This window comes from Neoarius graeffei, chromosome 22 (assembly GCF_027579695.1).
Source record: "Neoarius graeffei isolate fNeoGra1 chromosome 22, fNeoGra1.pri, whole genome shotgun sequence".
In the NCBI taxonomy this organism is placed as follows: domain Eukaryota; kingdom Metazoa; phylum Chordata; class Actinopteri; order Siluriformes; family Ariidae; genus Neoarius; species Neoarius graeffei.
Window position 1 is genome coordinate 42915465 of NC_083590.1, and position 15587 is coordinate 42931051.

The following is a 15587-nucleotide window of genomic DNA, read 5'->3' on the forward strand; positions in this document are numbered from 1 at the left end:
GTTTTTCTTTTGTTTCAGACATGTAAAAGCTTTTTTACCTTTACCTGACATGTTTCGACGGTGTAACTTCCGTCTTCATCAGAGGGTCACCCGGATGTTGGTGTGTGACGTGCCTTTATAATCAGCTGATGTTGTGGAGGCGTGACCTCCCCGCCAATATTGACAGGTCGGTCACGCCTCCCGCTGTCAGTGTTGCCCCCTCAGGACGGCGCTCCAGGTGTGGGAGAGCATGTAAGCCCCCTCATCCCTGTTTATTGTTCTTGGGCTACGCTTTCTGATTTCTATTGACTCCTTGATCCAACGGTGGTATCTGTTGTTCTCTTGCTGTATGATCTGAGCATTGTCCCAGTCCATTATATGATTTTCCCTTCTGCAGTGGTCTGTTATTGCTGATTTCAGGTTCTCTTGCATAGCTTTTTCTTTTATTGCTCTTGTTTGTCTCTGTTCTGTTTCTTTTTCACATTCTTTTTTATGTTCCTTTTTTCGTATGTTAAAACTCCTTCCTGTCTCCCCAATGTAGGTTTTATTGCATGACAGGCATGGTATTTCATATATGACATTACATTTACTGTTTTGGTCGATTTTGTCCTTAGGGTGAACTAGTAGCTGTCGTAGTTTGGTGTGTGGTTTCACGGGTGTTTGTATGTTGTGTTTTTTCATGGCTCTTTGGATTTGTTCTGTGACTCCTCTGACATACGGTAGAGTCACTACTGCTTTACTTTCCTGTTTTGGGGTTGTCTGTTTTCTTCCTTTTTCCTGCGTCTTTTCTTTTGTTTTCACTTGTTGTGCGCCTTTGTGTATGGCCCATGGTGGATATTGACATGTGATCAGAGCTTGCCGTATGTGTTGTTCTTCTGTTGCGCGTTCTGTGGGATCGGTTATGATTGTCAATATTGGCGGGGAGGTCACGCCTCCACAACATCAGCTGATTATAAAGGCACGTCACACACCAACATCCGGGTGACCCTCTGATGAAGACGGAAGTTACACCGTCGAAACATGTCAGGTAAAGGTAAAAAAGCTTTTACATGTCTGAAACAAAAGAAAAACTAATTATTTTGATTTAAGAAGAAGACATAATGAACGTAATATATTCATGAAGCTTTTGCTGTGTTCCAGGGTGGAGCTGGTCCCAAAGGAGAGAAAGGTGTACAAGGGCTTCCAGGACCCCCTGTAAGTTCACGTATTGGCTGTCAGTTTTGGCAATGAGTATGATGTAGAAAAAATAAATATAGTTGACCATTCTTATTTATCTATAACAAATTAGAACAAACAACTCAGTGGTGAGGCGGCACGGTGGTGTAGTGGTTAGCGCTGTTGCCTCACAGCAAGAAGGTCCAGGTTCAAGTCCCGTGGCCGGCGAGGGCCTTTTCTGTGCGGAGTTTGCATCTTCTCCCCGTGTCCGCGTGGGTTTCCCCCACAGTCCAAAGACATGCAGGTTAGGTTAACTGGTGACTCTAAATTGACCGTAGGTGTGAATGGTTGTCTGTGTCTATGTGTCAGCCCTGTGATGACCTGGCGACTTGTCCAGGGTGTACCCCGCCTTTCGCCCGTAGTCAGCTGGGATAGGCTCCAGCTTGCCTGCGACCCTGTAGAACAGGATAAAGCGGCTAGTGATAATGAGATAACTCGGTGGTGAAAACTAAAGGCAGTTGTGTATAAAGTTGATGCAGGACATACTGTATGATGGAAGATGCTGAACACTTAATTAACAGAATCATTAAAATGTCTCACAAAACTAATAGAAATGCGGAATGAAAATGTGTTGGAGAGTTGTCACAAATAATCATCCACAAAAGCACAGAAGAAGACAAAAAACACACATTTGCTGTCATTTACAGTTGCGGTCAGAAATTTACATACATAGACACGAATGTCATCATGGACATGAATGTCATGTCATATTGGGCATTCAGTGGTTTCTTTGAACTGTTCTTTTTCTGTGGAAGAATGACTGTACAACATACATCATTTATAGAAAAAAAGAATTTGGTGCACATGTTTTCATTTAGTTTGGGTTTTCTGAAATCAACACAGGGTCAAAAATATACATACAGCACATCTAATATTTGGTTAAATGTCCCTTAGCAAGTTTCTTTTTGCTTTTGTTCGCCATCAACAAGCTTCTGTCACAATTCTGGTTGGACATTTGACCACTATTCTTGGCAGAATTAGTAGAGTTGAATTAAATTTGTGTATTTCCTGTCATGGACCCAACTTTTAAGCACAGTCCACATATTTTTGATAGGGTTGAGGTCAGGACTTGTTTTAAGTTTAATGTTAGCCTGATTTATCCTCAACCAGTTTTAATGTGTGTTTGGGGTCATTGTCCTGTTGGAACACCCAATTGTGCCCAAGTTTCTGATGGTTTGAGGTTATGCTGAAGAATTCTGAGGTAGTCCTCCTTCTTCATTATTCCATCCACTTTGTGCAATGCCCCAGTTCTACTGTCAGCAAAACAGCCCCAGAGCATGATGCTACCACCACCATGCTTAACAGCTCAACAACAGTTCAAAAAATTATATGTTAAAACACCTATATGTAAGTACAAGTTATTGGGAAGTGTAGCTACTTTGCCAAACCACTTTGCTATAAGAAGACCCAAACTGCCAATTGGTTTAGATGGTCAGGAATAACCCAGGAGCCACCAAGGCACAGGCCTGCCCTAAACTGGAAGCTGCTGGAACAGTACTGTCACTCTACAGTCAAGCAAGTTTTACATCACCAAGGACTGAGAGGAAAGAAAGAAAGAAAGAAAGAAAGAAAGAAAGAAAGAAAGAAAGAAAGAAAGAAAGAAAAGTGAGCAAGCCCCTGCTCCAAAATTGTTTCATCTGATCATAAAACTAAGATTGAGTTGTTGAACCCAATGACCAGAAGTACAGAAGAACACTGTACCCTGGCAGAGGCAGCCAGACTTTGATTTAAAATGTCCTGGTATTTCATGGAGTCCATGATGCCATGTAACAAGGTTTTCAGGACCTTTTTAAGAAAAAAAACAGCTAAAAACATCACAATTTTTTTCCATTTGGGATCGGGTTCTTTTCATTATAGCCATCCTTCTTTTTATGCCAAACACACCTTGAGTGTTTGTCAAAAAGCTCCATTTTTGTTACATCAGATCATAGAACATGGTTCCAGTAAGAGTTTTATTAGTGTTTCACAAACTTCAGGGTTGTGGTTAACTACATTTGTGGTTAGCTGACAGAAAAGTAATCACATTTGTGGTTAACTGACAGAAAAGGCTTTTTCTCTGGCAAACCTTCCAAATAATCTTTTGGAGGTGGCATCTGATGGTGGTTTTGGAGACATGGAGACCAAGATTTTACTTTTTCTTGGAATTTACCTATAGTGATCCTTGGGGATTTTTTTTCCTCTCTTACCCTCATCCTCACTGTACATGGGGGCAAAATAAACTTGAGTCCTCTTCCCGGCAAGTTTGTAACAGTTCCAGTTGGTGTCCACTTTTTTAAAAAAAAAAATTGCCCGAATAGTAGAAATGGAGATTTTCACGAGTAGCTTTTCTTTAATCCATTCCCTGACTTATGAATGTCAACACACTTGTCACTCATTTGCTTTGTGTGTTCTCTTATCTTTCCCATGTTGGTGAATGACTAAGGGAATTTGGCCTCTGTGTCACCTCATATTTGTTTCCCAGTTAACCAGAAAGTCATGGACTACAACTTTGGATTACAGCCTTAAAGTTTCTACACTCCAATCACTTCAAAAATGTACAATTTAGATGGGAGACATGCTTCAATTACATTGCGTTCAATTTAATTTCCAGGGGTGCCAATAACAGTGGCACATTTTTGTTGTTGTTAATAATTATTTCTTCTCCAAATACATTTATTTGGATTTTTCTCATTTTTTCAGTGCGAGATGAAGCAATTTCACCAAAAGGTGGATTTTTTTCTAACCCTTTTTACTCATCTTTACAGGGGATGCCAATAATTGTGAAGGGCACTGTATGTGGGTCTGTGTATATTTTTGACCCTGTCTTGAGTTCAGTAAACCCAAAATAAATTAAAACTTTTGCACCAAATTATTATTTTTTCATTAAAAATGAATGTTGTACAAATATTCTGCTCTATGAAAAGAACAGTTCAAAGAATTTATTGTATGCAAACTTCTGACTGCAACTGTATATTAGCTACATGAGTAGTACACCTACTCCCAGCCACTCCTCTTTATAATGTATTCTGATTCTAACCCAAACCCTTTTTACAGTTACACTGCTCTATCTGCCACACCTACTGTTGTTATGCACACAAAAATTCTGCTTCTTCTTCTAGGGACCTCCTGGTGATGTTATTCAGCCCCTGCCCTTTACAGTCCCGAAAAAGTCCAAGCGTTCCATTGATGCCAGTAAGATTCTCTCTCAGAATGATGAGGCTTCCCCAGCCGATGCCACGGGTACTGGATTTCTGACCGGTAATGAAGACATGGGGGAGATTTTGGGCTCTCTGACCTCCCTTCATGTCGAGATTGAAAACATGCGTTTCCCACTTGGAACAAAGAAAAGCCCAGCCCGCACATGCAATGACCTCCATCTCAGTCAATCCGAATACAAAGATGGTATGACCACATTTTTTTATTGTTGCACCTAACTAGGAAATAGCATGTTAAAAGTTAACAGTGATATTATAGAGGCATTTTATAGTCCTGCCTCACACTAAAAGGGACTCTGTGGTTTTTCTCTGTACAGGTGAATACTGGATTGATCCAAACCAGGGATGTGCTCGTGACTCTTTTAAGGTTTACTGTAACTTTACAGCAGGTGGAGAGACATGCCTCTATCCGGCCAGGGAAGTGGAGAATGTAAGTGCACAGAGTTTGCATATAACATTTTTCCAGGAAAATACTGGGAAAAAATTATATCACTTATTGTTCAGGTGTCCATGGAAATTAATGCATTCTGGTCTAGAAGACCACTTTTATGGCACAGGTTCATCAAATTTATGTCAGATAAGTGATAAGTGGCGGCACGGTGGTGTAGTGGTTAGCGCTGTCGCCTCACAGCAAGAAGGTCCTGGGTTCGAGCCCCGGGGCCGGCGAGGGCCTTTCTGTGCGGAGTTTGCATGTTCTCCCTGTGTCCGCGTGGGTTTCCTCTGGGTGCTCCAGTTTCCCCCACAGTCCAAAGACATGCAGGTTAGGTTAACTGGTGACTCTAAATTGACCGTAGGTGTGAGTGTGAATGGTTCTCTGTGTCTATGTGTCAGCCCTGTGATGACCTGGCGACTTGTCCAGGGTGTACCCCGCCTTTCGCCCGTAGTCAGCTGGGATAGGCTCCAGCTTGCCTGCGACCCTGTAGAAGGATAAAGCGGCTAGAGATAATGAGATGAGAAGTGATAAGTGCTTATTGTCTTTTTCAAATCTCTCAGGTAAAGATGAAGTTTTGGCCAAAGGAGAAGCCTGGGTCATGGTACAGCCAGTTTGCTAAAGGAAGCAAAGTAAGCATTTCCTTGTCTGAAAATGTACCAATACCACAAAGTTTTTACAGTCAACTGCACAATGAATGCCACAAAAATGATTGCATAAAATAAACATTAATCATTTCCACTCGATAAAAAAAGGTTTGATATATAACAAAAGTCAATGTAGTCAAAAATATTTAAGTACTCATATTCTCTCAAAAGCACATGGGAAAACAATAGGGGATAACTTCTAAATTTCAGCTGAGTGGTCTTACAGTTCCTGAGTTACTGTTATTTGAGCATTACTCTTCCCCCTATGATTGACCACAGCACATTATCTTCTTGTTTTTAAGGGCATCTCCTTCCATGTCTGTGCAAATCAATCCAAACTATCATGAGATACAGCTGTTTAGTAAATGAAGCTCATTAAGCTACAAGAATTGATTTGTAACCATATTGTTTGCAAATGAAAAAAAAAATCCCCAAATTGGTCACCTGCCAATTCCCACCCCTATCATATATGACAGTTACCAACTGGAGAGGGTGACGACTTGAGTGAAGGCTGTGCTTCCTTCAAGCCATGAAGCCTGAATACTGTGGAACTGAATATTGCGGAACTGTGGTTCATGCGACATCACAAGGCAGTGTAACAAACTCGGTAGAAAGTCCTGTCTGCTCTCTTCCACTGTGAGCTCATAGAAATCCATGATTAGCTAGAGTTGCTGTGGGGAGTATATGAATGAATGAATGAATGAATGAACCCTTTGTCACTGTTACCAGTGAAATTGACCATCAACCTGTCCTTACAGAGGGGGAACAGGACAGGAAGACAGGGATAAAAGAAAAAGAAACACAGTAGTAACATGAGGAAAGATGAGGGGAAAAAAAGAACACCCCCCCCACTATGCTCCTATCAGGAGTACAGTGTGGGAGCATTTAAAAACCTCCACACAAGCACACAATAACACAAGTACACTTTAAAACATGGGACTTGAGGGGGGGAAAGGGGGGAAGGAGGGGGCAATCAGGGGTGGGGGGAAGGGGGTAGGAGGGGAGGGGAGGAGGTAGAGGTAACCCAGCGCAAGCAAGCAGCTGTCCGCTCCTGCAGCCATGCAAGCGGTGCTGGTCACGCACCCGCTTGTCACACTGGGGGTGAAAAACGGCGACCATGGAAAATTGGGGAAGGAATGCAAAGAATGCGAGAGTGTCTCCCAGCAGTGACCTTCTGGGGGAAATGCTTCCCCAGCAACGGCCTTGATCGAGGCCAGTGCTGTTCAGGGAGCCGAATGTCGATAAGATAGAGATTGTTTGGTCTTTCGAACAGACGCAGTCTTTACACGTCCACACCACTCGTCCATATCTGTCCATTTCGTCCATTCTGTTCAATTCAATTCCATTTGGTCTCTGAAATACGTATTCCTTGCAAAGCTGAAAGCTGCTCCGAGATAACAACCATTTTGTGGTTAAAGTTCTGAATGTCCACAGTCCGAGTGCCAACAGCTTTGCCCACCACTCCAATCATATCGGGCAGCTTTGTGGGGCTTTGAACAGCTGTCACCGTTGTCTGATTTCCTTGATATACCAGGGCAATGCCTAATCCAATCAGCAAAAGTCCTGTAATCATGGTTCCGAATAGGTAGATATCTTCAATGTCCTCCACAGATGTTCCGGCAGGACAGGTGGGTTCCCCTGAACCCAGAAACTGTGTCAATTTCGTTAGGAGACCAGTTTATCAAATCCATGCATTTTTAGTTTAGAAATTCAATGCGGAGAGTCTCTCAAAAAAAAAAGTATAGGCAGACGAGACGAAACAAAGATCACAAGCAGGAAAAGAGAGGAGAGCAGAGATGTGACTGCCTTCTGTGAGCTTCTTCTTCTATACTATCCCTCTCTCCCATCTTGGCTCCTGGCTAAGAGGTTTTTTTTTATCACTATTGAGCTTCAGACTTGTTTGGTGGCAGTTTCCATACATCCATTTTTGATGGTGCTTATCCATCAAGGTTGTGGGGGAAGCTGGAGCCAATCCCAGTTGTCTTTGGGCGGGAGGCAGGGTATACCCTGGACAGGTCGCCAATCTATCGCAGGGCTTGGTGGCAGTTAAACGGTTCAAAATAGTTCATATTTTTATGGCTTAATTCAATGAATTAAGGTGTTCCTTGCATAAGTATCATCTCCAACCACACCTTCCTTTAAATTTTCTGCTTCTGTAGTTTTATAACTTGGACTCAACATGGATATAATTAGGATTTTTATTATTTACATATTTACACAGTACATTTGAAGGTGCAATATAGGTGCAGTCTGGGCTTGACTGTGCCGTTCTACTGCATCCAAGTTCACTCCAGGCAGTATGCCTTTACATTTATGTTGACAATATTTAGCAGACACCATTAAGAGTGACTTAAATAAGAGTTTTGGAGTCCATATTAAAAACACATCCTCATGCTAGTTCACAAGATCAAGAACTAAGAGTACCATTGAGAAAAATCTTTTTCAGGGGAAGGTTAGTATAGCAAGAAGAAAAAAGGTACAAGTCAATGAATTGTTAATAGATTTAATAAGTGCTAATTTAAGTGTTTGCTGATGAGATAGGTGTTTAGACTTTGTCTGAAGACAGCCAGTGACTCGGTTGTCCGAACTGACAGAGGAAGTTCATTCCACTACCTGAGTGCCAGGGTTTTTATTCTCATTCCCTGGAACAAACTGTTGGGATTGTTTTTCATAATAAAACCCTGATTGATAGATAAGCAATATCACACAAGAGTGAGTGCTGTTGCACTTGAATATCAGCATAGGTTTGGTTGCAGGCTGAGTGCTGTAGCTAACCACAGCCATGCTGATTTACGGTACAACAGTATGACCTCAAGCTTTTTCAGAACAGTTCTATAAACAAGGAATGAATTGTGAGGGCGTTGTGGCTCAGGTGGATAAGGCGCCATACCATAAATCCGGGAACCCGGGTTCGATTCAGACCCAAGGTCATTTCCTGATCCCTCCCCGTCTCTCTCTCCCGCTCATTTCCTGTCTCTACACTGTCCTATCCAATAAAGGTGAAAAAAGCCCAAAAAATATCTTTAATGAATTGTGACATTAAGTGACATTTTGAACATAATGTGGCTTAAATATTCTGTGGAAATAGATCCTGAAGAAGCTACACTCACTTTATAGATCATCAACTATCTGGCTAGCTAGCTCACAATGATTTGTACATTCTTGTTAAAGGTGCTTCCAGTAAAATTAGCATTCTTTATTCCTTTTCATCTTCATCTGACAAGCTTTCATACGTCAACTCAAAAGTTGAATTGTGACATTGACATTTTGAACATAATGTGGCTTAAATATTCTGTGGAAATAGACATTAAGTGTTATTCTTATACTCTCATTCAATAAGAGCTTTGGAGTCCATATTAAAAACACATCCTCATGCTAGTTCACAAGATCAAGAACTAAGAGTACCATTGAGAAAAATCTTTTTCAGGGGAAGGTTAGTATAGCAAGAAAATAAAAGGTACAAGTCAATGAATGATGATATTGCTTTTTATGCTGATGAGATAGGTGTTTAGACTTTGTTTGAAGACAGCCAGTGACTCGGTTGACCGAACCGGCAGAGGAAGTTCATTCCACTACCTGAGTGCCAGGGGTTTTATTCTCATTCCTCTATATTGCTTGAATACACTGGAACAAACTGTCACTTAATGTCACAATTCATTTCTTGTTTATAGAACTGTTCTGAAAAAGCAATATCACACTTGAGGTCATACTGTTGTACCGTATATCAGCATGGCTGTGGTTAGCTACAGCTCTCTCTCATTACTGGCTATCTGTAAGACACAGATACACACATGAATAGATAGCCAGTAATTAGACACAGGTGTAACTCCTCACGTTATCTGCTGGTTCAACCTGACGCCTCACCATTCACAGCTGAAGCCTGACCACACCCTTGCTGCCACACAGTCCAAATGCAGTTATTGGACAACAAAGCAGTACACCAAATTTAATCTCCATTGAACTTCTTAGAAAAAAAACATACAAACATATCCTTTCCCCCATGAATGAGCATGCCCCACACAAGTTATGCTTCACCATACAAGAATAATTTGTCATGGCATGGCAAGGGACAGAAGAACGCGACTGTGAGTTTGCCAGACTCAGAAATGGAGACTCGGAAAGAACAGATTCTCTAGTCTAACCTTTTTTTTTTTTTTTTAATTTGCACAAATTTGAGTGGACGGAGCTGAATGGTGTACAGTGCTCAAGGGTCTGTAGAGGGACATACCATTCAAGTTTATTAATAATGTTAATAAAATGTAATTAAAATGCCACTTAGAGTTTAGCAGAAAGATGCAGTACATGGCATTTCTTGATGGGACTAATGGATTCTGAGAAGGTTGTTAACTCCACGAGTTATTGATAACCATGCTCATGAATGTGGTGGCTATATTCTTTACAAATCTCAAGAATTTTTTGTTAATATCATTTTGAGGCCGGCGGCATGGTGGTGTAGTGGTTAGTGCTGTCGTCTCACAGCAAGAAGGTTCGAGTTCGAGCCCCGTGGCCGACAAGGGCCTTTCTGTGCGGCGTTTGCATGTTCTCCCCGTACCCGCGCGGGTTTCCTCCGGGTGCTCTGGTTTCCCCCAAAGACATGCAGGTTAGGTTAACTGGTGACTCTAAATTGACCGTGAGTGTGAATGGTTGTCTGTGTCTATGTGATGACCTGGCGACTTGTCCAGGGTGTACCCCGCCTTTTGCCCGTAGTCAGCTGGGATAGGCTCCAGCTTGCCTGCGACCCTGCAGAACAGGATAAAGCGGCTAGAGATAATAAGATGAGATGAGATCATTTTGAGGTTCAGTCTCTGCTAAGTAATTAAAATCCTAGGACTGGTTTGCAAAAGTAGGTTTTGAATATTATGCAAATTAGCTAAAAACTTGAGTAGTCAGAACTAAATGGTTCTTGATGCTTTTTCAGCAGGAAAATTTCATTGATTAATTGATCGATTCATTCTTATTGCAAGTTTCCACAGGGGTGACATCAATAAATATTCATTTTGGGGGCTGGTGTTTCCAAAAAAAAAAATGCAACTACTTAAGAAAACTTTGCTATTTGAAAGAGCATCATGTGGAAAAAAAATTCTCACTGAGTTAAATCCAATTATTTGACCTTAAAATCTCACTGATTATCATTTCATTCATTCATGTTATTCATTTCTATAAATGCTCAGGTACCAATAATTCTAGATTTGACTTTATCTGTGGAAGAGATTGAAGAGTTCTTTAGTTTTTTAGTTTGTGACACTTACTCTGATCTTAATTTCAACCAGTTTTCTTATGTGGATGCAAATGGTGAGCCTGTGGGAGTGGTGCAGCTGGGGTTCCTGCGGTTGCTCAGCATTCAGGCTCGTCAGAACGTCATCTATCACTGCCACCACTCAGTGGCCTGGGCTGATAAAACTGCTGCCAATAGATATCAGAGAGCACTGCGCTTCCTGGCTGCTAATGAAGAAGAGCTTAGTTATGAGAACAGTCCCTATATCAAGCCACTCACTGATGGCTGTTCTGTAAGTTTGACCTTTTCTTTCCAAAATTTTGCTCTCACCTCTGCACTGGCTGAAATGCACACAAGACAAAAAATGTGGAAAATGAGAGAAAACTAATTAATTTATTCCAGATATCATCCATGTGTATCATCCAGTCAATCCATATCTGTTTTTAAATTTTAAAAAAATGAAAGAAAATGGCTAGGCTTTTCTGAACAAAACATTGCTTCAAACAAAACAAGCCTTCATACCCTGAATTCTCAGCTTTTTCTCATTTTCCAATCTTAATGGTAAAATGCAAAGTACGAAAAATGAAACACTAAAAAAGGCAACTTTATTGGGGGCCAAGCAGCGAAGCTGCGAAGGCACCCATAGTGATTCTATTGTTTCTTATTATTTATTCAGTCCACTTCCGCCTCTGCAAGTCTATGGCAGCCCATAGAACCGTCTGGTAAAAAGTTGTGAAATTTTGCACACTGATTCTAGACAGTCTCAACATTCCTCTCAGCAAATTTCAGGCCTCTACCTCAAACCCTGTAGCGCCACCAACAGGTCAAATTCGCAGGTACATTTCTGCTTGTAACTTTTGAACCGTTGGTCCGATTTTCAAAAACTTGGTATCCCTGGAATCATTGGGCCAAGACGAATCCAACGCACCCTATGATGTCATTTTCCGCCAGGATAGTTTTCCCGCCATTTTAAATTTTGTGAAAATCAATTAAAATGCTACTCCTCCCTCAATTTTTGACCAATTTCTCCCAAACTTGGTACATAGAATAATTGGACCAAGCCGCACAAAAGTCGTACTCAGTGTTTTGAATTTCATAAGCGTTTGGCCGTGGCAGCCAATCAAAATTGGCTGCGCAGACGCGAAACAGGAAGTGTGCTCATATCTCGGCCGCCCTTTGGCGTATCTTAACGAAACTTGGTGGCATTATGCCCCACCCCTCCAAAAACGCCCACAAAAAATTTGGAACAAATTGGCTTCTAGGGGGCGCTATAACTAGGAAAAATGACTTTTGCTCATATCTCATGATGCGTTTTGGGTAGAAACAAAATTCCACTATCTCTGGAATCCTTGGGCCAAGACGAATCCATCGCACCCTATGACGTCATATTCTGCCTTGAGGATTTTCCGCCATTTTGAATTTTGTTAAAATCAATGAAATTTTATGTCAACCCATAGAACCATCTGACGAGAGGTTGTGAAATTTGGCACACTGATTCTAGGCTGCCTCAAGGTTCTTGGCAGCAAATTCAACTCACCACCTCAAACTCTCTAGCGCCACCAACAGGTTACAGTTGGAAGTACATTTCTGCTTGTTACTTTTGAACCGTACGTCTGATCGTCAAAATCTTAGTATCGCTGGAATCCTTCGGTCAAAATGAATCCAACGCGCCCTATGACGTCATATTCCACCCAGAAGATTTTCTGCCATTTTGAATTTTGTGAAAATCAATTAAAATGCTTCTCCACCCTCAATTTTTGACCAGTTTCTCCCAAACTTGGTACATGGCAACTTTGGACTAAGCTGCAAAAGGGCATTACCCGGTGTTTTGAATTTCATAAACGTTTGGCCGTGGCAGCCAATCAAAATTGGCTGCACAGACGCGAAACAGGAAGTGTGCTCATATCTCGGCCGCCCTTTGGTGTATCTTAACGAAACTTGGTGGCATTATGCACCACCCCTCCAAAAATGCCCACAAAAAATTTGGAACAAATTGGACGCTAGGGGGCGCTATAACTAGGAAAAATGACTTTTGCTCGTATCTCATGATGCATTTTGGGTAGAAACAAAATTCCATGATCTCTGGAATCCTTGGGTCAAGACGAATCCGTTGCACCCTATGACGTCATATTCTGCCTTGAGGATTTTCCGCCATTTTGAATTTTGTTAAAATCAATGAAATTCTATGGCAACCCATAGAACCGTCTGACAAGAGGTTGTGAAATTTGGCACACTGATTCTAGGCTGCCTCAAGGTTCTTGGCAGCAAATTTCAACCTCACCACCTCAAACTCTCTAGCGCCACCAACAGGTCAAAGTTGGAAGTACATTTCTGCTTGTTACTTTTGAACCGTACGTCTGATCGTCAAAATCTTAGTATTGCTGGAATCCTTCAGTCAAAACAAATCCAACACGCCCTATGGCATAATATTCCACCGGGTAGATTTTCCGCCATTTTGAATTTTGTGAAAATCAATTAAAATGCTTCTCCTCCCTCAATTTTTGACCAATTTCTCCCAAACTTGGTACATAGCAACTTTGGACTAAGCTTCACAAGGGCAGTACCTGGCCCAAATGCATTCTGCTGGCCTGACGACTAGGCTCATAAACTGCTTGGCCCCCACATTGCTGCTTGCAGCTATATTTTAAACTTGTTTCTTCCACATACTGTAACCCACCAGCAGGGGAAGATGTGAGGAAAATAACTACAAGACATCTGAAAGATGCCATCATTGGAGCTTTACGTATGTGGAGGTCATAGTTAAAATGTTTGATGATGGAATGATGAACACTGAGGTGTCACCTGGTATGGTTCAAATATATCCTGAATTTGGTAACCCCCACCCTTTTTTCCTTTGCACTGCACAAACCTATTCAACATGGTGACATTGTGGGGCCTCGTTTATGGATCTCACTAATGACTTTTCCTTTCTTCCTAATCAAAAAAGATAAACTATCAAAATATACAGCTTAAGTTCAGTATTTAGGCCAAGAATTTGTCCAGAACATCATTACACTCAGAGTCTAGAGTCCACTTAAATAGCAAAGTAAATTCATAGTCAAGGCAGGAAATGGGTAAATTCCGAAAGTCTTTTTAAATTTATTTTCCTTTATTTCTACTTCACAACAGATTTGGATTGAAAGGACGAGACACGGACTGTAAATCAAATGTAATTCAAATGCAGGCTTATTAAGAGACTGTGAATAAGTATTTTGTAAAGTATAACAGTCCCTGCTGGTTGGGCATTTGGTTAGTGGTTAAAACAGTTAAAATCATTTTGCTTCTTGATAAAGAATTGGCAATGACAAAAAATGAATCAATGACTTTTAAAATAATTCTGACTTCTTTTTTTTCAGTATCGTAAAAGCTATGGTAGGACAGTTTTGGAGATCAACACACCTCAAATTGAGCAGCTTCCTCTCATGGACGTCAGGATCACAGATTTTGGGGAGACCAATCAGAAGTTTGGTTTTGAAGTTGGACCTGTCTGTTTCCTGGGATAAACTTACAGACATGCCACAAACTAAAGGGATACAAAATTAGACGCAAATGACACACAATAACTTGGATTCATTCAGAGATGCATTTATTTGGCGTAGATGTATGCCAGTTTAAATACATGTTAAAAGACAATCTAAGATGTGGACACACACACACACACACACACACCATTGTGAAGCAGAGTGAGTAGAAATGAAGGGAAAAGCAACTCTACACCAGCTTGAAGATGGAAGGCGAGATGAGAACATAGCAGAACAATATGTGACAAGGCAGATTGTCAAGAAGAGTGTTCTGGAACAAGCTGATGGCCGAAAGTGGCAACTACTACAGTCATGCAGCCAAACTTCTGCTTGTGCATTTCAGATCACCTCATCCTGATCTTTCCTTCTCACTATTACCTTCCCCAGGTGTCCTCCTCTACCTCTGTGCTTCATCCTTCACTCCCATAATCTCACCTAAGCCCTGTGTGATCACTCCACTTGAAGTCAAGACAAAAGTCATTTTATTTTTAAGTAAAACAGATAAACTGGTATATTTCCATTTATCCTTTCCATACTGTAATAAAGCCACATGACATTTTGTACTGTTTTTTCCCCCCTTGTTTCTAATATATGCGGTGGATATCTGTAAATTGAATTGCCTTGTTGTACATGCCTTGTAGAGTGATTAAAGCAAGTGTTTTTACACGTTTTGTTTGCAACCCATGGACCCAATATAAATTCACCAGACAATAACTTATAGAAAAGAGAGTTGTGCTAGTTTGTATAACGCAACCTAGCTTAAGAATGGACCATTTGTCCATATATATATATATATATATATATATATATATATATATATGTTTTAAAGTGGAATTCTCTCTGTGTTGTGAAGATCAAGAGCATCCTGTCATTGTTATCTCAATGTAAAAGGTTCAGCAACAAGCTCTTCAGCTATTCACCATCACTAATCCTCATTTATCTGTCCATGGTGAAAATGTGAATTAGAAACCATTTGTATAGAAATATTTTATTGTATTTATTTTTTCAAAAAGGTGATCAAGCAGACCAAACAATTTTGCAGTACAAAATAAAAATGTGGTGTTTCACCTGTATTTACCTGTTTATACAACCTTTCTGTATACACTTTTTACATTTTTTGCTTGTAAACAAAAAAAATCAGTATGTAGGTTACATCACTGTCAAGTACAATTTAGGGTCACCATGTACATTAAAACAAGAGATGCACGACTGGGCAGAATAAATGTGAAAATATTCACACTTTCAATATTTGTGGAAAAGACAAACCACTGTCTGTGTGGATTTCCAAGCAAAAGAAGTGTTAATAGACACTCCACAAAAAATTTTGTGTAATTGTAGCACAAAGTTCCATTCATAATCAACCAAAGTGTTACAGAAAAAACTAGG

The 15587-nt window shown here is 40.7% G+C and overlaps 1 protein-coding gene across 1 annotated transcript in view; it reads left to right on the plus strand.

Moving 5' to 3' along the window:
* Positions 1–15259, plus strand: part of col11a2 (collagen, type XI, alpha 2) — a 239729-nt gene extending 224470 nt beyond the window's left edge. The window contains exons 58-63 of the mRNA XM_060904819.1: positions 1120–1173; positions 4293–4575; positions 4706–4818; positions 5382–5450; positions 10736–10972; positions 14037–15259. Coding sequence (XP_060760802.1) covers positions 1120–1173; positions 4293–4575; positions 4706–4818; positions 5382–5450; positions 10736–10972; positions 14037–14183 — 903 coding nt within the window. The 3' untranslated portion in view covers positions 14184–15259. The remainder of the gene's footprint in view (positions 1–1119; positions 1174–4292; positions 4576–4705; positions 4819–5381; positions 5451–10735; positions 10973–14036) is intronic.
* Positions 15260–15587: the final 328 nt, after the last annotated feature.